Source organism: Crotalus tigris, unplaced genomic scaffold (assembly GCF_016545835.1).
Source record: "Crotalus tigris isolate CLP2741 ecotype Arizona unplaced genomic scaffold, ASM1654583v1 scf7180000019021.11574027:1482141, whole genome shotgun sequence".
Classification (NCBI taxonomy): domain Eukaryota; kingdom Metazoa; phylum Chordata; class Lepidosauria; order Squamata; family Viperidae; genus Crotalus; species Crotalus tigris.
The window spans coordinates 895,797-918,511 of NW_024097333.1; the positions used below are offsets into that span (position 1 = coordinate 895,797).

Consider the following 22,715-nt stretch of genomic DNA (forward strand, 5'->3'; position numbering starts at 1 on the left):
CTCAGGCACGCTTACTGCAGACCTTTGCAATTTTCACCTTGCCGCGACCAATTCCAGAGGAAAGCAAGGTTTAAACCAGTGGTTCTCAACCTGTGGGTCGGGACCCCATTTGGGGTCGAACGACCATTTCACGGGGGTCACCAAACAACGCAGTCCTCCATTTTTTCCCCCCTTTTCCTTAGCTGTGCTACTCCCTTTTATTCTATTGGCTTTCGAATAGAATAGAATAGAGTCTAATTGTATTGGCTTTCAAAAGCCAACAGGAATTGTCCAGGCTGTCTCTGCCCTGCTGAGCCCGCCAAAAGTCCCAGTCTGCAAATGGTGCTGCACCAGTTGAGTAGTCCTCGACTTACGATCGATTGAGTAGTCCTCGACTTACGACCGGTTGGGGGTCGCGGCATTAAAAAGGTTGAGAACCACTGGTTTAAACCAATGTTTAAACTGGGGGGGGTCTCCAAAATTGCAACTTCAAGACTTGTGGACTTCAACTCCCAGAGTTCCTTATGGCTAGCTGGGGAATTCTGGGAGTTGAAGTCCACAAGTCTTCCAAGTGGCCAAGTTGAAAGGCCCTTGGTTTAAAATCAAGGAAAGCAGAGGAAAGCAGAAACTGACTTCTCTAGGAGAAAATCTCTCTATCCTTTTTTAAGTCACTACGCTCTCGCGCTCCATCCGCCCGCCCGTCACTGCAGGGCTCCGCCTCTCAACAGTGACGTAACCGCTTCGTCGCCTTCGGATTTCTCCTCCTCCTTCTCCTCCCCCCTCCCCCTACTTGCTTTACGGCCGTCTGGCGCGACGCTCCTCCTTTTCCTCTCCTCGCTAAGATGGCGGTGTCCGGGGTGAGCTTGCGGTTCCCGTCGAGGCCTAGAGTTCATCCGCCTCCATCCGGTTACCGAGAGGGTGGTGGCGGCTCCGGAGCCCGGGGCTGGGAAGGGACGAGGGAGGGCCTTGCAGCGGGGAGTCTCGCCAGTGATGGATGAGGCCAGGCGGGCCGGCAGAGCCCGAAAGGGGGAGTGTCAGGCTGCTCCGCTCTTCCCTTGCCACGCGCATCAGGGGTTTAAACGGACCCGAACGACCAAGACCACACCTCCCATACGTCCCGGCCCAACGGCCACGCCATATAGGAGCCGTAGTCCGAGCTGTCTCGGACGAGTTTCTCAACCTTACGTCAACTTTTTAAGAGGCGCGGACTTCAACTCCCAGAGTTCCTCAGCCGGCATAGCAGAAGCATAGCTGGCTGGGGAACTCTGGGAGTTGAAGTCCGCACTTCTTAAAGTTGACACGGTGGAGAAACGCACGGGTGGTCTAGTGTTTGTGTGGATGGGGGTTGCGCTGCTTTTTTTTCTCTTGACACGTGGGAGGAAGGCAAACCAGCATTTTGCCTTCTCTCTGCATTGGCTTCAGATGAAAGAGGAGAGAGTCCCCCCCCCAACTCGTAAATTAAGCTATTTGGGGCATATTTTGTGGGGGTGGAAGAGAATCTGCCTGCAGCAGTGGTGCAGAAGAGGGTGAGGGGGTGGCTGAGTGGAGCCTCCAGCTTTAGAGGCAGTCGTCCCTCGGTGCCTGGTGATGAAGAGCAGGAATGGGCGGTTTCCTGGCCTTTGGGCCACTCAGAAATGAATGGGCAGGATGATGGGTTCTAGCATCTCTTAACTTGCCTTGCTGGTGCTGCTGGAACCAGAAATAGGTGCCAACCGGCTGGGTCCAGCGTCAGTTCCTTGTCTTCCAGTGGAGATGTTTTACATGTTGGGGGGTGCTGGATTTTGGGGTGCTAGGTGTTGGCTCAGGAGGGCCCTGCTGTTGAGCAGAAGATCCTGATTTTAAGAGATGTATGAAGGTGGCCCTGGATTTGCACCCAGGTTGGCTTGGAGCGAGGGTAGGCAACCTCGGCTCTTTTATGCCTCGCGGACTACAACACCCAGAATTCCTGAGTCAGCATAGCATAGCTGACTCAGGAATTCTGGGAGTTGAAGTCCACGAGGCATAAAAGAGCCGAGGTTGCCTACCCCTGGCTTGGAGAGAGCCAGGCTTTTGGGTGGAAGCTCTTGATTTTAGGAGATTCTAGGGCGGGGGTCTTCAAGACTCTTTTATGACTCGTGGACTTAACTCCCAGAATTCCTCAGCCAGGCACGCTGGCTGAGGAATTCTGGGAGTTGAAGTCCACGAGTCATAAAAGCTGAGGTTGCCTACCACTGGGTTGGAGAGAGCCAGGCTTTTGGGTGGAAGCTCTTGATTTTAGGAGATTCTCGGGCGGAGGTCTTCAAGACTCTTTTATGACTCATGGACTTCAACTCCCAGAATTCCTCAGCCCAGGCACGCTGGCTGAGGAATTCTGGAAGTTGAAGTCCATGAGTCATAAAAGCCGAGTTTGAAGACCCCTTCTCTAGGAGCAGGATAAGAAGCAACGGATGGAAACTAATCAAGGAGAGAAGCAACCTAGAACGGAGGAGAAATTTCCTATATAGAACAGTTAACCAGTGGAACTACTTGCCTCCAGAAGTTGTGGGTGCTCCATCGCTGGAGGTTTTTAAGGAGAGACTGGACAGCCATTTGTCTGGGACAGTATATAATAGCTTGCTTGGGTGGGTGGGTGGGTGTTGAACTAGAAGGCCTCCCCTTCCAACTCTGTTAATTGTGTTATTCTGAGATAAGGCGATGTTGTGGCGAGATGGCTCTGAAATTTGCACCCAGAAATGTTTTAAGTTGAAAAAGGCTTTTCCAGGCAGAACATCAAGCCATGATTGCATGGTTCAAGTGAAGATTTCCTGTGCATTGTAAGGTGTTCTAGGCCAGGGAGGAGAGGGACCTGGTGGGTGTCGGTCCTGGAGAAAAGAGCGGGTAAGACCTAAACAGGTCAATGGAGAATTTCGTAGGAGATCATGGACCTTCTGCTGACGTTGCATTCTGATGGTGCTGTCTGTTTTGCAGTAGGAAGGTCCACTGGCCACCACAACTGCAGAGTCACCTGCCAAGAGGGTGACCCTATCAGTTGAACAAATCAATGCAGAGAGCCGAGGCTTCCAACTGCAGTTGGTTGCTGTACACAGGCTTGATTAAATCGATGAAGACTTGGAAAAAAGGACCTAGCACAGTGGTTCTCAACCTGTGGGTCGGGACCCCATTTGGGGTCAAATGACCATTTCACGGGGGTCACCAAACAACGCAGTCCTCCATTTTTCCCCCTTTTCCTTAGCTGTGCTGCTCCCTTTTATTCTATTGGCTTTTGAAAGCCAATAGAATAGACTCTTGAACAGAGTCTAATTCTATTGGCTTTCAAAAGCCAATAAGAATTGTCCAGGCTGTCTCTGCCCTGCTGAGCCCGCCAAAAGTCCCATTCTGCAAACAGTGCTGCACCAGTTGAGTAGTCCTCGACTTACGACCGGTTGAGTAGTCCTCAACTTACGACCGGTTGGGGGTAGCGGCATTAAAAAGGTTGAGAACCACTGACCTAGCATATTAAGTTATGGCTCCCTTCTTGGAAAACCCGTAACCCATCGCTGCTTGCTTCCCTTGCAGACTCTCTACACTTACCCCGAGAACTGGCGGGCATTCAAAGCCCTCATTGCTGCTCAGTATAGTGGGGCCAAGATCAAAGTCCTCTCCACGCCGCCCCAGTTCCACTTCGGGCAGACCAACAAGACCCCTGAATTTCTGAAAAAATTCCCAGTTGGAAAGGTGAGCGGCTTTTTTTTCCCCCTTTGTCTAACTCGAGTTACGCCATGGCATTACAGTTCTGGGATTTTTTTTATAGAATGAGAGATGTTTGTAATGGGTGGCTTTGATTCTTGCTAGTTTTCAGGAGATAGTTGGCTAGAGCTGTGAACATTCATTCATTCATTTGTATCCTGCCTTTATTTTTACAAATAACTGAAGGTGATAAACTTGTCTGACACACCTTCCTCCTATTTTCCCCACAACAACAATCTTAGGAGGTGGGCTGGGCTGAAAGAATGACGGGCTTTCCTGGCTAAGGGGGGGGGGGTTGAACTCACGGTCTCCTGTTTTCTACCCTAGTGCCTTAACCACTAGGCCAGGGGTAGGTAATCTTGGCTCTTTTATGACTCGTGGACTTCAACTCCCAGAATTCCTGAGCCAGCACAGCTGGCTCAGGTATTCTGGGAGTTGAAATCCACGAGTCATAAAAGAGCCAAGGTTGCCTACCCCTGCACTAGGCCAAACAGGCTCTACGTGCCTGGGGCTTGGCTATAAAAAAGGGGGGGGGCTGGACCAGGACTAGCCTCGCACGGTTTGGGAGGTGATGATCCGTGTATCCAGCAGACTTAGTGCATCTTCAGAACAAGCCAGCTTCCTTTTTGGGGCACCCCTCCAGTTAACATAAGTGAGCGAGTGCCGCAACAATGAACAAGAGCTGCTCTTGTTGAGCCAATGCTGTGTCCTCCAGATCACTATTTCTCAACCTGGATGGCTTTAGGATGCGTGGACTTCGTTGCCCAGAATTCCCCAGCCAGCCATGACTGAGGGATTCTGGGCATCCGCATCTGAACGTAGCAAAAGTTGAGAAACATTCCTCCAGATTTAGAACACTAGCGGTTTCCGGTCAACGTTATCGCTTCTTGGGGATTGTGGGAAATTAAGTTGCAGCTCCCTAGATTTTTATTTAAATATCCTAAAAGCCTTTCTGACAATAAGATCTGCACAGCTACAGTACCCATTGGGTTGCCGGTTATCCACTTTGAGAGAATTTTAAGGATAGGCGACTTCTCGTAGTTTAAATTGACATTTCACAATCTCAGCAAGTTTAAGCTGTACTGGGAGTTGAAGTCCACGTGGCTTAACAGTCCTGAGGTTGAGAAGCACCGCTGTGGATGGGACCTGCTGACCTCTTTGGAGGAGAGCCCCCCGCTTGTCTGCTCAGAGAGGCACTTTCTCCCCCTATGTAGGTTCCGGCCTTCGAAGGAGATGACGGATTTTGCATATTTGAGAGCAACGCCATCGCACACTACGGTAAGTATAAGTCTCTGCTTGTCAGTTTTATCCAAAGCCATTGGGCCAGGTTTACAGCTAGTTAACAGTTCATTTAGTGCAGTGGTTCTCAACCTGTGGGTCGGGACCCCATTTGGGGTCGAACGACCATTTCACGGGGGTCACCACACAACGCAGTCCGCCATTTTTCCCCCCTTTTCCTTAGCTGTGCTCCTCCCTTTTATTCTATTCAAGAGAGTCTATTCTATTGACTCTCAAAAGCCAATAGAATAAAAGGGAGTAGCACAGCTAAGGAAAAGGGGGGGAAAATGGTGGACTGCGTTGTTTGGCGACCCCCGTGAAATGGTCGTTCGACCCCAAATGGGGTCCCGACCCACAGGTTGAGAACCACTGCTCTGGAGTAATAAAAAAAACCTTGAAAATTCTTCTAGGGGTGAAGTCCCTCATCCCTCAAGAAAGCTCAAATTTTAGTTTACTTCCTAAAGCTGGAGAAGGTCTGGATCTGATAGACATCTGCTCCCATGATTCTCAACTAGGATGGCCCTTAACTCCTTGGATTGGAAATTCAGAAAACTCTGGCTTAATGAAAGTTGCCAGTGTGTTCTTTTGGGTGGTTGGTTCTCTTAATGGCCCGGTTTTTCCTCTGCCAGTCAGCAACGAAGAACTGCGAGGTACAACTCAAGAGGCAGCTGCCCAGGTCCTCCAGTGGGTGAGCTTCGCTGACAGCGACATCGTGCCTCCAGCCAGCACCTGGGTCTTCCCCACGCTTGGCATAATGCAATATAACAAGCAGGTAAGGGCACTCCAATCTTATTGAAGAAGATACAGGAGGTCCTAGGGCAGGGGTAGGCAACCTGGGCTCTTTTATGACTCGTGGGCTTCAACTCCCAGAATTCCTGAGCCAGCCATGCTGAGGGGAAAGGGAGAGATTTCTAAGCTGAGCCGTGCTGGCTCAGGAATTCTGGGAGTTGAAGTCCACGAGTCATAAAAGAGCCAAGGTTGCCTACCCCTGGATTAAGAGGCTCACCGCTTAGAACAGGAGGACTTAGGACAGGGGTAGGCAACCTTGGCTCTTTTATGACTCATGGACTTCAACTCCCAGAATTCCTCAGCCAGCATGGGGGAACTATAGTCCCTTCATGACTGGTGGACTTCAACTCCCAGAATTCCTGAGCCAGCCATGCTGAGGGGAAAGGGAGAGGTTTCCATGCTGGCTCAGGAATTCTGGGAGTTGAAGTCCACAAGTCAGAAAGCGGCCTAGGCCAGAGTGAGGCAACCTTGGCTCTTTTATGACTGGTGGACTTCAACTCCCAGAATCCCTGAGCCAGCCATGCTGAGGGGGAAGGGAGCCATGCTGGCTCAGGAATTCTGCAACTTGAAGTCCGCGAGTCATAAAAGAGCCAAGGTTGCCTACCCCTGTCCTAGGGTATTCCTCAACTTGACAGCAGTTCATTTAGCGACCTTTCAAAGTTACAACGGCACTGAAAAAAGTGACTTGTGATCATTTTTCACACTTAACGACCGTTACAGCATCCTCATGGTCACGTGATTAGAATTCAGACGCTTGGCAACTGCTCCAAAATTATGACTGCTGCCGTGTCCTAAGCTCACACGATCCCCTTTTGCGACCTTCTCACAAGCAAAGTCAACGGGGGAAGGCAGATTCACTTAACAGCCGGGTTGCTCACTTATCAGTTGCAGTGATTCACTTCAGAACTGTGTCGAGAAAGGTCGGAAAACTGGGGAAAACTGACTTAACAAATGTCTCCCTTAACAACAGAGATATTGGGCTCCGTTATGGTTGTATGTTGAGGTCTGCTGGTATTTCCCAAGCAACTAAAAAACTTTGGAAGGGGGCAGAAATCATTTTGCTTGGAGAGAGGCCTGCATTTCGCTGGTCATGAAGTTCAGAAAACAGGCAGTCCTCCACTTAGTGACCGTTCGATGTTACAACAGCACTGGAAAAAGTGACCTGTGACCATTTTCACACTTAGCGACCATTGCAGCCTCCCCATGGTCACATGACTTAAATTCAGACGCTTGACAACTGACTCACATTTACGACGGTCGCAGCCTCCCGGGGTCACGTGATCCCCTTTGGCGACCTTCTGACAAAATCCATGGGGAAGCCGGATTCTCTTCACAACCGTGTGAATAACTTCAGAACTTCTGTGATTCACTTAACAAATGTGATGAGAATAGTCGTACAATGGAGCAAAACTCACCAAATGTCTCCCTGAGCAACATAAACTTTGGCCTCAATTATGGTCATAAATTGAGGACTACCTGTAGATAGCTACAGGAAGTCCTTGACTTGCAACTAATTGCTTGGTGACTGAAGTTACAACGGACCTCCCTGACATATCATAACTTCAAACAGTCCCGAAGCAGGTAGTTGTAAGTCAAGGACTTCCTGTAGCTATTTACAACCCAATTCTTCTGGCAGCTGGGGGACACAACACACCCACGGTCACATGGCCAGATGTCAGGTGTCTTGTCACCGGCCTGCTTTTGCAACCGTTTGCAGTGTCCCTCAGTCATATGACTGCATTTTACCACAGTTGTACGGGCAACCAGGATTTGGCAACGCCGGCCCATAATGAACAAAGGGTTTGCTTTACAACTGCAAAAAAGGGTGGTAAAATCGAATTGGTTTCCTGGGTGACTTGCTTTACAACCATCACAATTGGCGACCTTAATGGGGCAGGCTCCATTACAGTCATAAGTCAAGAACTACCTGCACACGTAGTTCTCAATTTACAACAGTTTGTTTAGCGACCAGTTACAGCGGCACTGAAAAGAGTGCGTAATGGCTGTTTTTCACACGGCCATGGCGGCATCCCTGTGGTCACGTGACCAAAATTTGGGTGCTTGGCAACTGGCGTGTATTTGTGACGGTTGCAGTCTCCCGGGGTCACGCGATCCCGTTTTGCAACCTTCTGCAAAGTCAGATTCCCTTAACAATCGTGGCAAGGTTGTAAAATGGGGCAAACCTCACTGAGCGACTGTCTCACTTAGCAACAGAAATTCTGGTCGTGGTCGTGACTCGAAAACCTCCTCTACTTGAAAACAGAAGTTGATTATATTTTGCAGCCCGTTTCATACGTTCAACTGGCTTTGTTTTATATTCCTGGAAAGGCCCTCGGGCTTTTGACCGCCTTTGGGCGGCATGCTTTGGGATTTCTATTTTGGCCCCCTCAATCCCTAGGGGTGACCCCCCTAAATTTTTTTGCTCCCCCTGCAGGCTACGGAGTACGCCAAGGAGGAAGTGAAACGGATCCTGAGCCTACTTGATTCCCACCTGAAGACTTGCACGTTTTTGGTCGGGGAGCGCATTACCCTGGCGGACATCACAGTGGTCTGCACTCTGCTCTGGCTTTACAAGCAGGTGAATCTCTGTAGGTGGCTGAGGAAGTCCGGAGGGGGGGGGCGGAGGAACGAGGGCTGCTGAGTGCTTGGGAATGCTGGAGGAGAAAGAGCAGGACTGGGCATTTCCTCCTTCCCCCCCCCCCATGTGAGGAATTGTCCCCCGAGGATAAGAGGCTATAAGCAGGGCCTCCCTTGAATCAGCACCAAAGAGTGCAGGGTTAAAGCATGGCGACCTGGCTTGACAGCTCATTTTTCATCAGTGAAGGAGAACATTTGAGCTTGCTTGTTTCCTTGCAGATGTTTCATGACTCTAAACCAGTGGTTCTCAACCTTTTTAATGCCGCGACCCCCAGCCGGTCGTAAGGCGAGGACCACTCAACCGGTCGTAAGTCGAGGACTACTCAACTGGTGCAGCCCCGTTTGCAGACTGGGACTTTGGGCGGGCTCAGCAGGGCAGAGACAGCCTGGACAATTCCTATTGGCTTTGGAAAGCCAATAGAATTAGACTCTATTCAAGAGAGTCTATTCTATGGGCTTTCCAAAGCCAATAGAATAAAAGGGAGTAGCACAGCTAAGGAAAAGGGGGGAAAAATGGCGGACTGCGTTGTTTGGCGACCCCCGTGAAATGGTCGTTCGACCCCAAATGGGGTCCCGACCCACAGGTGGAGAACCACTGCTCTACACGTAGGCAATGAAATGTCCGCAGAGAGCACCAGGTAGCCCTCATTTTTCACCATCCCAATTTTGAGGTTGTGTGAAAGGAAAAGGGACCGTTTCACCAAGTCCAAGAACAGTGTGGAAGATCTGGACAGCTGGTTGAACATGCCCTGCTGAGCCCGCCAAAAGTCCCATTCTGCAAACGGTGCTGCACCAGTTGAGTAGTCCTCGACTTACAACCGGTTGAGTCGTCCTCGACTTACGACCGGTTGGGGGTCGCGGCATTAAAAAGGTTGAGAACCACTGGCCTAGTCCATCTTGAAAGAAACCGATTGCGTATGGCTTAAGCCGTTTCCTGCCTTTTCTCCTTTTTTTTCAGGTTCTGGAGCCCCCCTTCCGCCAGCCTTACGAAAATGTGAACCGTTGGTTTGTGACCTGCATCAACCAGCCCCAGTTCAAGGCCATCCTGGGGGACTTGAAGCTGTGTGAGAAGATGGCACAGTTTGACGGTCAGGAAATTCACCCGTGATTCTCTTTGAAATGGCCATTCAATGTCTGTCCAGGTTGGAAAAGGGACAGTGGCAGATTGGGATCTGTTGCGAGCAGCTCACACCAGCCCTGCGCTTAGCGTAGCTTAATTCCTTCCCATTAGTTCCAGTTTTTTGGAAAGACAGCAAGAACCCCCTACTGTTGTAGGAATCCGTAGTGCAGAATTGTTTTTTCATCCTTTATAACATTTGCAGACCGCGGGGGAGGAAATGGTTCCGTACGAGCGGCAGGCACTCACAAACGCAGCTCCATTTGTTCGAGCGGTAGCACTCGCACGTGCCACTCACACAAGTGGAGTTTCACGCATGAGAGAGAATGCCCAGCGCTCACGCAAATGGAGTTGCGAGCTTGCCGCTTTCGCAACCCGATTCCAAACTGCCCATGGCCTAGGGCAGGGGTAGTCAACCTTGACTCTTTTATGACTCGTGGACTTCAACTCCCAGAATCCCTGAGCCAGCCATGCTGAGGGGAAAGGGAGAGGTTTCCATGCTGAGCCATGCCGGCTCAGGAATTCTGGGAGTTGAAGTCCACGAGTCATAAAAGAGCCAAGGTTGCCGACCCCTGGCCTAAGTCCTCCTGCTCTAAGCAGTGAGCCTCCTAGACCAGGGGTAGGCAACCTTGGCTCTTTTATGACTCGTGGACTTCAACTCCCAGAATTCCTGAGCTAGCATGGGGGAACTATAGTCCCTTCATGACGCGTGGACTTCAACTCCCAGAATTCCAGAGCCAGCCACGCTGAGGGGAAAGGGAGAGGTTTCCAAGCTGAGCCAGGCTGGCTCAGGAATTCTGGGAGTTGAAGTCCACGAGTCATGAGGGGGCCAAAGTTTCCCTCAAGCTGGCTCAGGAATTCTGGGACTTGAAGTCCATGAGTCATAAAAGAGCCAAGGTTGACTATCCTTGCCCTAGGGTTTGGGGACCCCTGCTTTACAGGTAGTCCTCGACATAACAACAGTTCATTTAGTGACTGAGTGTTCAAGCTTACAACGGCACTGAAACAAGTGACCTTTTTTCAGACTTAACAACCGTTGCGGCATCCCCCAGGGTCATGTGTTCAAAATTTCAGACGCTTGGCAACTGGCTCGTATTTATGACAGTTGCCATGTCCCGGGTCATGTGACCACCCGTTGCAACCTCCTGACAACCAAAGTCAACGGGGAAGTTGAGTTAACTTAACTGTGTTACTAACTTAACAACTGCAGTGATTCACTTAGCAGCTGTGGCAAGAGAGGTCGTACAATGGGGCAAAGCTCAGCTAACAATTGTCTCACTTAGCAACAGAAATGTTGCGCCGAGTTGCGGTTGCAAGTCGAGGACTACCTTGGGAAAATAAATAAGCTTAGACTGTGGAAGGAATAGCATGCTTTTCCCTGTCCATTTCTGACTTTGGCTCTGCAACTTCCAGGACTAAAATTAGAACACGAAGAAGCAAAGTGTCCCATTTCATGTTCGCTCTGTTTGCTGAAAGGTGGGCTGGTTCAAAAATTGGGGGCCTTTCAAACATTTCCTGAAGGGGCCCCCTGCATTTAAAAATAATCAAACAACAAATCAGCGAACACCTAGAGGCAAACAAAATCACTACTAAAAGCCAACGTGGGTTTGTCAGAAACAGATCATGCCAGACAAACCTTATTTGCATTCTTTGACCAAGTGACAAAATTAGTGGATCAGAGGAATGCTGTGGATATAATTTACTTGGACTTCAGTAAGGCATTTGATAAAGTAGATCACAACCTACTAACTCGATAAGATAGAAAAATGTGGGTTAGACAGCATCACCACTACATGGATTCGTAGCTGGCTGACCGGCCGTACTCAGCGTGTGGTCCTCAATGGAACTGCATCTACATGGAGGGAAGTGTGTAGTGGGGTGCCCCAGGGCTCTGTTCTGGGCCCAGTGCTCTTCAACATCTTCATCAATGAGGAGATAGATGGGGAATTCATCAAATTTGTGGATGACACCAAGCTGGCAGGAATAGCCAACACTCCAGAAGACAGGCTTAAGATACAGGAGGATCTGGACAGACTTGAACACTGGGTGCTATCTAACAAAATGAAATTCAATGGTGAAAAAAGTAAGGTTCTACATTTAGGCAAGAAAAACCAAATGTACAGGTATAGCATAGGTGGTACCTTGCTCAATAGTAGTAACTGTGAGAGGAATCTCGGAGTCCTAGTGGACAATCACTTAAATATGAGCCAGCAGTGTGCTACAGCTGCCAAAAAAGCCAACGTAGTGCTGGGCTACATTAACAAAGGGATAGAATCAAGATCAAGTGAAGTAGTAATACCACTTTACAAGGCCTTAGTAAGGCCACACTTGGAATACTGCATCCAGTTTTGGTCACCACGATGTAAAAAAGATGCTGAGACTCTAGAGTCCAGAGAAGAGCAACAAAGATGATTAGGGGACTGGAGGCTAAAACACATAAGGAACGGTTGCTGGAATTGGGTATGTCTACTTTAATGAAGAGAAGGATGAGGGGGGACATGATAGCAGTGTTCCAGTATCTCAGGGGCTGCCCCAAAGAAGAGGGAGTCAAGCTATTCTCCAAAGCGCCTGAAGGCAGGACAAGAAGCAACGGATGGAAACCGATCAAGGAGAGAAGCAAACTAGAACTAAGGAGAAACTTCCTGACAGTTAGAACAATTAACCAGTGAAACAACCTGCCTCCAGAAGTTGTGAATTCTCCAGCACTGGAGGTTTTTAAGAAGAGACTGGACAGCCATTTGTCTGAAATGGGATAGGGTTTCCTAGCTGAACAGGGGGTTGGACTAGATGACCTCCAAGGTCCCTTCCAACTTTATTATTATTATTATTATATGGTTCAGCCTGTAGCCCATCTCGAGCCTTGCTACTCTACTTTTGAAAACGTTGCTCCTTTTTCTGCAAATGCAGTTGATCAAATGCCCCCCACGCCGTGGCTTACTTGGTGAAGATGCTGGATAGCTGGAAGTTCCCTCCTCCTCTGAGATCTTTTGAATTAAGCTGCTTGAATGACCATTAGCAGATACATGTATTTATTTTGTTAAATTTATTATCTCCCCGTGGGGCTGCTGTCTAGGCATTTTACAACAATAAAAGGGAAGCAGCGAAAAGAGTGTAAGCGGAACAGAAATAAAAGAATAGAACAATAAAATAAACAGTGAAGAAGATCACGAGAACACAGCAATCTGATAGCAGAAAGATGCATGCTTATTAAAGCCATTCGTGCTTGAGCAGAGGGGGAAAGCTGCGTGAGACTTCTAAAATTAATATTAAAAAAATGGATTGCAATATGGTAGTTATGCTGCTTGAGCAGGAAGCTGGACTACAAGACCTTTGAGGTCACTTCCAGCTCTATTCTATTCTAAGTTTGCATGAACTCGCGTTGCCATTTTGGGGGCTTCTGAGTAACTGGAATGCCAAATAACACATGTTCTAAAGCAATGGTTCTCCACCTGTGGGTCGGGACTCCATTTGGGGTCGAACGACCATTTCACGGGGGTCGCCAAACAACGCAGTCCGCCATTTTTTCCCCCTTTTCCTTAGCTGTGATACTCCCTTTTATTCTATTGGCTTTTGAAAGCCAATAGAATAGACTCTCTTGAATAGAGTCTAATTCTATTGGCTATCAAAAGCCAATAGGAATTGTCCAGGCTGTCTCTGCCCTGCTGAGCCCGCCAAAAGTCCCATTCTGCAAACGGTGCTGCACCGGTTGAGTAGTCCTCGACTTACGACCGGTGGAGTAGTCCTCGACTTACGACCGGTTGGGGGGGGGTCGCGGCATTAAAAAGGGTGAGAACCACTGCTCTAAAGTGCTATAAAAATCCCAAGTTTAAGGGTGTAGTTATTTACTGTCGATCCCATTTCTGGATTTTTGTGAGTTCAGGTTTGATGGATTCCCTGACCTTTTTATCAGAGGTTTTAATGCAGCGTTTCCCAACCTTGGCCCTTTCAAGACGAGTGGACTTCAATTCCAGCTGGCGGAGGGGGGGGGCGGGCATCCTGGGAGTTGAAATCCAAGGTTGGGAAACGCTGCTTTAGTGCTTCAAGAGGCCAGAAATTGACACGCCGGCATTGAAACCCTGAATCCCGTCCCTTTCTCCTTTGTCTCCTTGTGGCTTTGCAGCCAAGAAGTTTGCAGAGAATCAGCCTAAGAAGGAATCCTCCAAGAAAGAGAAAACGCCGAAGGAGGAGAAGAAAGCAGAAAAGAAAGAAGAGAAGAAGGTGGAACCGGAAGAGGAATTAGATGAGTGTGAACAGGCGTTGGCCGCCGAGCCCAAATCCAAAGACCCCTTTGCTCACCTCCCCAAAAGGTAAGGGGAGCCCCAATTGTTTGGAGGGGGGGCGCTGCAGAGTCCAAAAAGAATGGGGTGACTCCCAGTCCGGGTGTTCAGGCTAACATGGAACATGTCCCACAATGCTCTTTGGCTGGTTCCACAATGTGGAAGCAACCAGGAAGTCAGGACTGAATTTGGCTACATTAAAAAAAAAAAATAGTGCCATCGTCGTAATTTTAGGCATACATCCAAAAAAAAATCATTTTTCCCCCCTTCACAATCCCACGCTCGCCACTGCTAAGCAAGTCAGCTGTTAAATGAGTTTTGCCCCGTTTTACTGGCCCCAGTCCTTAAGTGAATCACTGCAGTTGTTACGTTAGTCGCACAGTTGTTCAGTCAGTCTGGGGATCACGGGGATATTGCAGCAGTCGTAAGTGAAAAATGGTCATAACTCATTTTTGTAAATTGAGGACAACCTGTATGTCAAAAACTCTTATCTATCTAAAAGGGAGGTGCTCCCTCTGAAAAAAACTAGTTTTCAACCTGGAAACTTGTTTTAGATTTGCTGAGCGTGCAACGAAAAGAAAACAATATTTTGTGTGTCTCCCCGTTCTCTTGAGGGCAAATCACCTTACATGCTATTGTCTGCTGGGTACATGCAACGCTTCCTGCATTTAATAGACACATAAAGAGATAAAACTAAATTAAATAAACACTAAATACCTAGAGATGAGCCACACTCAAAACCACAATGAAAAGGTTTAAGGAGGAAACGAAAATCCGGAATAGGTGTGGGGTGTTACAGGTATCCCTGGACTTACCAATATAATGGAGCCTGTCCATTGCAATCAAAATTCGTGATGCTCTTATCAGTCACGTGATAAGCCCAATTTTGTAATCTTTTTTGTGGCGGTCGTTAAGCAACTGCCACAGTCATTAAGCAAACCAGGGGTTCGCTCTAGGTGCAGTTTTTGCTGAAAATCAGAAGTGCTGGTTTTCATTAAAACATCCCGGGAGTCTGCGGCCCAGTTGTCAACTTCCCAGAGTTTGGTTATGTGAGCTCAGGAGGGGTGGCCCTCAAACTTTCAAATTCAGGTTGTGACCGTTCACAGTTACAACGGCATTGAAAAATGTGACTTAGGACCATGTTTCACACTTAGGACCGTTGCAGCAGCCTTACATGAGCAAAATTCAGATGCTTGACCACTGACTCATACTTAGGGCCGTTGCTGTGTCCCGGGGTCACGTGATCCCCTTTTGCGACCTGACCAGCAACGTCAGTGGGGAAGCCAGATTCACTTAACGACTGCAGCGATTCACTTAATAACATGTGGCGAGACAAGTTGTACAATGGGACAAAACCCACTTAACAAATGTCTTCACTTAGCTACACAGATTTGGGGCTCAGTTGTAGTCGAGGACTACCTGTATTCTGATGTAACTTCAAACAATTGCTAAATAACCAGTTATAAGTTGAGGACTGCCTGCACTGCAAAGGACATCTATAGCAATGGTTCTCAACCTTTTTAATGCCGCGACCCCCCCCCCAACCGGTCGTAAGTCGAGGACTACTCAACTGGTGCAGCACCGTTGGCAGACTGGGACTTTGGGCAAGCTCAGCGGGGCAGAGACAGCCTGGACAATTCCTATTGGCTTTAGAAAGCCAATAGAATTAGACTCTATTCAAGAGTTCTGGGAGTTGAAGTCCACGAGTCATAAAAGAGCCAAGGTTGACTACCCCTGCCTTAAGCCTTTCACAGCAGGAGTGGGGAACTGCGACCCCTTTAGCATCTGGGGGACTCTGCTATGCTGGCTCAGGAATTCTGGGAGTTGAAGTCCTAAAGGGGCCACCGTTTGCCCATCTCTGCTCAGAGGTCCGAAATCCATCCAGGTTTAAGCAACGACAGATGCCCTTCGCCTGCACCACACGGCACCCATTTTGTTTCTCGCCACCCCCTCCAAAGGGCTGGAATTAACGGTGCCCATTTATTAGATGGCAAGCCTTACCCACTGCAAAGGTCCAGGCCGGTCTTCCTTAATCCTGCCCTAACCTCAGCTGCCCAGCCTGGTAAGGAAAGACCCCCCCCCCAAGCCACCGAGACCCCCACAGCTGTTCCTTGGTTCCATTTTCACTTGTGCCAAGGAGAAACTGGGCTCCCAGCAATTAGCCACGAGGTGGCGGTAGAGCACCCCGTCGGCTGCCCACGCAAGGGGGGGGGATCTTGTTTGTCGGGCTCAGAGGTGGCAGCGGGCCCAGTTGGGCTGCTTCCCTCGGGGAGGGACTGGGTGGGAGAGGCCCTCTCCTGCCCCAACAAACTTTGTTCCTGCCCTAGGAATGGGTGAACTCCATTTGGGGGGGCGTCAGCTGCTGTTTGCAACTGGAGGAGGAGGAGGGGCCGGGGAGCAGATTCTTGAAGGGGGCGGAGGGGGGGGAGGCCCTTCTCTGCAAAACAGGATGATGACCCCGAGGTGCAGCATTTCATTTATGCTGGCTGCTTTGCGGTTCAGCTGTTGCTCCACACAAGCTTGTCCTGTGATCCAGGATCAGCTCAGCACAGGAGCTGAGTTGTTTTCAGACAAGTAACCTTCCTCTGGCCTCTCCCCCACTCCTCTACCAAGCAGAAGAGAGAGAGGATGGATGGATAGAGATGAGAGAGAGAGAGAGAGAGAGAGAGAGAGAGAGAGAGAGAGAAGTCAAGGACTACTCAACTGGTGCAGCACCGTTTGCAGAATGGGACTTTTGGCGGGCTCAGCAGGACAGAGACAGCCTGGACAATTCCTATTGGCTTTTGAAAGCCAATAGAATTAGACTCTATTCAAGAGAGTCTATTCTATTGGCTTTCAAAAGGCAATAGGATAAAAGGGAGGAGCACAGCTAAAGCAAAGGGGGAAAAAAGTGGCGGACTGCGTTTGGTGACCCCCGTGAAATGGTCGTTCGACCCCAAATGGAATCCCGACCCACAGATTGAGAACTACTGGATTCCATGGATGGATGGATGGGGAGAGATTAGGTAGGTAGGTAGGAAGGTAGGTAGGTAGAGATATATTGATAGATGATAGACATAGATAAATGGATGGATGGATAACCTTTATTATCTTTTTTTTCTCTGTACACAGTGGCACACATTAAAATGAAATTCTGATGCCCTGTCTTGAAAAAGACCACGTTTACCATCCCAGGTATAACAATAATAATATAGCAGCAATAATACAACAGCATATATAATAGAACACCCAAAACACACACATCGGAATTTCATTTTAATGTATGCCATTGTGTGCAGAGAAAAACCACAACAAAGGTTATCCATCTGCCATCTAGCTTCCAAAAGTGTCCATTTACACAAAACGATGGCAAGACTTTTATTCATCTATATAAACAAACATACACACACACGCACACACACATGCACCACACATATATATTAGTCCATCTTGGTTATAGAGTAGAGGAAAGAGTCTTGAGGGTGAAAAAGAAGGCTCCTTCTCTGCTCATTTGGTTTCACCCACCCAAATTTCTCCCTTCTGGATAAACCTGTTTTCCGTTCGCTGTTTCATCCTGGAATGAGTCAAAATTTGAGCTGGCCATGTTTCCAGTCTCGGCTGGGCTCACGACTCCCGCTGAGAAGCTGCAAAGGGCTGGTCAGAGAGTGGTTTTGCTAGCCTGTTCCTCTCCAGTGGCTTGGAAATGATGGGTGTTGTAGTCTAAGGGAGCTGGTTTACAGGCAAACCCCGGAAGCTCTGGCTGGTATTTTATTAGCCCAGTTGCAAAACCTTCTCCAGTGGTGCAACGTATTTCTACTTTGGGAGTGTTTGAGCCTCCCGTGCCAATCCTGGAGAGATGTTTTGCTCTACAGCAGTGTTTCTCAACCTTGATCATTTTAAGGCATGTGGACTGCAACTCCCAGAATTCCACAGCCAGCATTGCTGGCTGTGGAATTCTGGGAGTTGCAGTCCACATGCCTTAAAATGATCAAGGTTGAGAAACACAGCATCTATAGGGAGACCTCGACAACAGCAGTTTGCTTAGTGACCGAAGTTACAATAGCACCCAGAAAAGTGGCTTATCGCCATTTTTCACACTCACGGCCGTTGCAGCATCCCGTGATCCCCTTTTGCGACCATCTGACAGTCAAAATCAACGGGGTGAAGCCAGATTCACTTAACCACCCTTTACTAACTTAACTGCAGTGATTCGCTTAACGAATGTGGCAAAAAAAGAGTTGTAAAACGGGGCAAAACGCACTTAACAAATTTCTCACTTAGCAACATAAACTTTGGGCTCAGTTGTGGCGGTAAGTCGAGGATTACCTGTATACAGAAATGTGTTTTTAAAAGGCAGTTGGAGCACATCCCACAATGTTTCTCAAACACTGAGCAAAATCAATATTATTATCAAATCATGGTATTAAATTGTCGTCCCAAAATAACCCCCTGCAAGACCTAATGCGCTAAATCAGCGGTTCTCAACCTGTAGGTCGGGACCCCATTTGGGGTCGAACGACCATTTCACGGGGGTCGCCAAACAACGCAGTCCGCCATTTTTTCCCCCCTTTTCCTTAGCTGTGCTCCTCCCTTTTATACTATTGGCTTTTGAAAGCCAATAGAATAGACTCTCTTGAATAGAGTCTAATTCTATTCACTTTTCTAGGATGGTCGTGTACCACCTGTCAGGTGCCAATGTACCACAGGTGGTGCCCATATCACTGGTTGAAAAGCCCTGGTCTAGATCATGCTCCAGATCAGCCCTTGGCTGCCCAAGATAGGGAACCACGCTTATTGGTCTGCCCCCCCTCCCCTGGACCAGGATAGCTGGCTTTTCACCTTTCTGCCTGTCCTGAAGCTTCCCCTTTGAAAGCTGGGGATAGGAAAAGGCGGCGAGAATATCCAGGCGTGCCTCTCCTCCCTCCTGCTTTTCTTATGCTGCAGCCCTCTTGTTCATTACCCCCCAGCTCCTCCCTCCTGCTTTTCTTAGGCTGCAGCCCTCTTGTTCATTACCCCCCAGCCCCTCCCTCCTCCCTCTTGCTTTTCTTATGCTGCAACCCTCTTGTTCATTTCCCCCCAGCTCCTCCCTCCTGGTTTTCTTATGCTGCAGCCCTCTTGTTCATTTCCCCCAGCCCTTCCCTCCTCCCTCCTGCTTTTCTTATGCTGCAGCCCTCTTGTTCATTTCCCCCAGCCCTTCCCTCCCTCCTGCTTTTCTTATGCTGCAGCCCTCTTGTTCATTTCCCCCAGCCCCTCCCTCCTCCCTCCTGCTTTTCTTATGCTGCAACCCTCTTGTTCATTTCCCCCCAGCGCCTCCCTCCTCCCTCCTGCTTTTCTTATGCTGCAGCCCTCTTGTTCATTTCCCCCCAGCCCCTTCAGCATGGACGAATTTAAGCGAAAGTATTCCAACGAAGATACCCTGAAAGTGGCCCTTCCCCACTTCTGGGAGCACTTCGACAAAGGCGGCTGGTCCATCTGGTACGCAGAATACCGCTTTCCGGAGGAGCTGGCCCAGACTTTCATGAGCTGCAACCTTATCACTGGTAAGCTCCCCCCCAACCCCCCCCCCCCGCTTTTTTTTTATTATGCTACAGGCTTGGCCCGACCTTTAATCCACCCTCTTTGCTTCTTGCCACAGGCATGTTCCAACGTTTGGACAAACTGCGCAAGAACGCCTTCGCGTCCGTCATCCTCTTCGGCACCAACAATGACAGCAGCATCTCCGGCGTCTGGGTCTTCCGCGGACAGGAGCTCGCCTTCCCGGTGAGTCCAGACAGGCCGTGCGAGAGGGAAAACCAGGGAAGCGCAGCGGAGGGTGGCTGTTGCCCAAGGAGTTGTCTGAGCTTGGTGAATTTCTTGCAGACGTTTCATTACCCAACTAGGGAACATCATCAGGACTAGAATTTGAGCCCTGGGTTAGAGGATAAGCGCAACCACCAGAACTTTTTCTACTTCTTAAACAGGGAGAAAAGGTCTCTGGGCTCACTAAGCTTTCCCTAAAAGAAGGATCTTTTTTTTTTAAAATAATTTTTTATTTTTCCAAGCTCTCCCCCATGTTGTTCTTGTTGTTGTTGTTAATTGCGAAGTTGTATCTGACCCATCGCGACCTCACGGACAACGTTCCTCCAGGTCTTCCTGTCCTCTACCATTTTCTGGAGTCCATTGAAGTTCACACCTGCTGCTTCAGGGACTCCATCCAGCCATCTCATTCTCTGTCGTCCCCTTCTTCTCTTGCCCTCCATCTTTCCCAGCATCAGGCCTTTCTCCAGTGAGTCCTTCCTTCTCATTAGGTGGCCGAAGTATTTGAGTCTCAACTTCAGGATCTGGCCTTCTAAAGAGCAGTCGGGGTTGATCTCTTAACATACATTCTTTTAACATTCATATATAAGATACTTTTAATAAAATGAAATGCATACATACACATGCCTTTTGGTGTTGCTCGCCCATTTCCCCTTTCACTGTATCCACATTCCTTCTTCTCTACCTTCTTTCTCCCTTCTCTTCTCTACTTCCCTCTTCTTCCTCTCCTCTTTCCTTCACCACTCCCCTCCTCTTTCTCCCCACTTCTCCTCCAACCTTCCTACTTCCTTCTCCCCTTCTTTACTCTTTTCTCTCTCCTCTCCTTTCGTCCCTCTCATCCTTCTTCAGGTACAATTCAGGGGGGATGTCCGAGCAACTCCCCCTAAAAGAGGGATCTGCCGTTGGTGGCCCGACACGGTTTACGAAACTTCCAGAACCTATACTGGGAGGGAGGGGCTGGGCGTGCCAGCTGTGGATGGGGTCCTCTCTTCCACAGAGAGGCATTTTCAAGGGCTGTGTGCACAGCCCCAAAGGGCATCCATTCCACTCACGCACCGTGATGATCCTGGCTGTTTCTTCTCTTCCGCCTCTGCCCAAAAATACTGGATCTCACGCTGCTGCTGCTGCTACTGTAATAACTTCCCCGGAGGCAGCCCTTCCGTGCCCCAGCCAGCGTCCAGGGAAGCCATTACATCTACTTTGCCAACAAGCCTGTGTCCTGTGTCCTGGTCCCTTCACTTCTTGGGGCCACGAGCAAAACAATCCCAACGGTTTCTTAGGCCTGGGGTCGAGCTTCCTTCCAGCCTTCTAAGCCGGGATCAAACCATGTTGCTCTGAGAGCAAACGTTGCCGTTAACCCAGAACAAGTACAGATCGTCCTCCACTTGCCGTCATTCGTTGAATGACTGACGTTACAACAGCACTGGGGAAAAATGTGGGTTATGGCCGTTTTGCACACTTGGCAACAGTTGCAGCCTCCCCGGGGTCACGTGATCAAAATCCAGTCACTTGGCAAATGGCTCACATTGATGACGGTCGCAGTGTCCCTGGGGTCGTGCGATTCCCTTTTGCAACCTTCTGAGAAACAAGGTCAGTGGGGGAAGCCAGCTTTGCTTAACAACTGGCTGAGTCATTTAAGAACTAAGTAACAGAAGAACACAGTTGGAAGGGACCTTGGAGGTCATCTAATCCAACCCCCTGCTCAAGCAGGAGACCCTATCCCAGGGATAGGCAACCTTGGCTCTTTTATGACTCGTGGACTTCAACTCCCAGAATTCCTGAGCCAGCCACGCTGAGGAGAAAGGGAGAGGCTTCCAAGCGGAGACATGCTGGCTGAGGAATTCTGGGAGTTGAAGTTCACGAGTCATGAAGGGCCCAAGGTTGCCAACCCCTGGTCTAGGAGGCTCACTGCTTAGAACAGGAGGACTTAGGACAGGGGTAGGCAACCTTGGCTCTTTTTATGACTGGTGGACTTCAACTCCCAGGATTCCTGAGCCAGCCATGCTGAGGGGAAAGGGAGAGGATTCCAAGCTGAGCCATGGCTGGTTCAGGAATTCTGGGAGTTGGAGTCCACCAGTCATAAAAGAGCCAAGGTTGCCTACCCCTGCACTATCCCATTTATACCATTTAAATTAAATTAAGCAGTGAAATTGCTTAACAATTAGCAAGGGAGGAAAACTTCAATTAACAGCTGTCTCGCTTAGCAGTGGAAAATTTGGGCTCAATAGAATAGAATGGAGAATAGAATAGAATAATGGAATGAATAATAGAATAGAGAATAGAATATAAAATAGAATAGAATAGAATAGAATAGAATAATGGAATGAAGAATAGAATAGAATAGAGAATAGAATAGAATAATGGAATGAAGAATAGAATATAGAATAAAATAGAATAGAATAATGGAATAGAGAATAGAATAGAGAATAGAATAGAATAATGGAATGAAGAATAGAATTAAGAATAGAATAGAGAACAGAATAGAGAACAGAATAGAATAGAATAATGGAATGAAGAATAGAATTAGAATAGAATTAAGAATAGAATAGAGAACAGAATAGAGAACAGAATAGAATAGAATAATGGAATGAAGAATAGAATAGAATAGAGCTGGAAGGGATCTTGCTTGCTCCTTGCTCAAGCAGGAGAACCTACACCATTTCAGACAAGCCCCACAATTTCTGGTGGCAAGCTGTTCCACTGGTTAGCAAGCCCCAGTGTTACACTTCTGCCTTTGTGAGGGTTCTCAGCAAGACAGGGCAGGGCGCATTCCCCCTTCTTCCCCCCTCCTCACGCCCTCCTCTCCTCCATCTTGTTCCTCAGCTGAGCCCTGACTGGCAAGTGGACTACGAATCCTACACCTGGCGGAAGGTGGACCCGGACACCGAGGAGTGCAAGGAGCTGGTGAAGGAGTACTTCACTTGGGAAGGCGACTTCAAGCACGTCGGCAAAGCGTTCAACCAAGGCAAGATCTTCAAATGAGGCAGCCGGGCGACGCCAGGGCCCCCCCCTCCCCCAAATACGGACACGATGAGGGACACCTCTCTGGAGCGGCTAACCACCGCCGCTGTTGAGGAAGACAAAAGTTTAAACAGAAGACCGACTCAGGCAGCAGAACATTCTAAGCTGTGCATTAAAATCCTGAGCGCATTAATTTA

At 48.8% G+C, this 22,715-nt stretch overlaps 1 protein-coding gene across 1 annotated transcript; it reads left to right on the forward strand.

Annotated features, from left to right (window-relative positions):
- Positions 1–717: 717 nt before the first annotated feature.
- EEF1G (eukaryotic translation elongation factor 1 gamma) lies at positions 718–22,715 on the forward strand. The gene is made up of 10 exons (XM_039358449.1): positions 718–836; positions 3,514–3,672; positions 4,899–4,962; positions 5,592–5,734; positions 8,186–8,329; positions 9,347–9,476; positions 13,626–13,812; positions 19,129–19,301; positions 19,397–19,521; positions 22,381–22,715. Exons 1-10 carry the CDS (start codon positions 822–824, stop codon positions 22,537–22,539), a joined length of 1,299 nt encoding a protein of 432 aa, XP_039214383.1. The 5' UTR covers positions 718–821; the 3' UTR covers positions 22,540–22,715.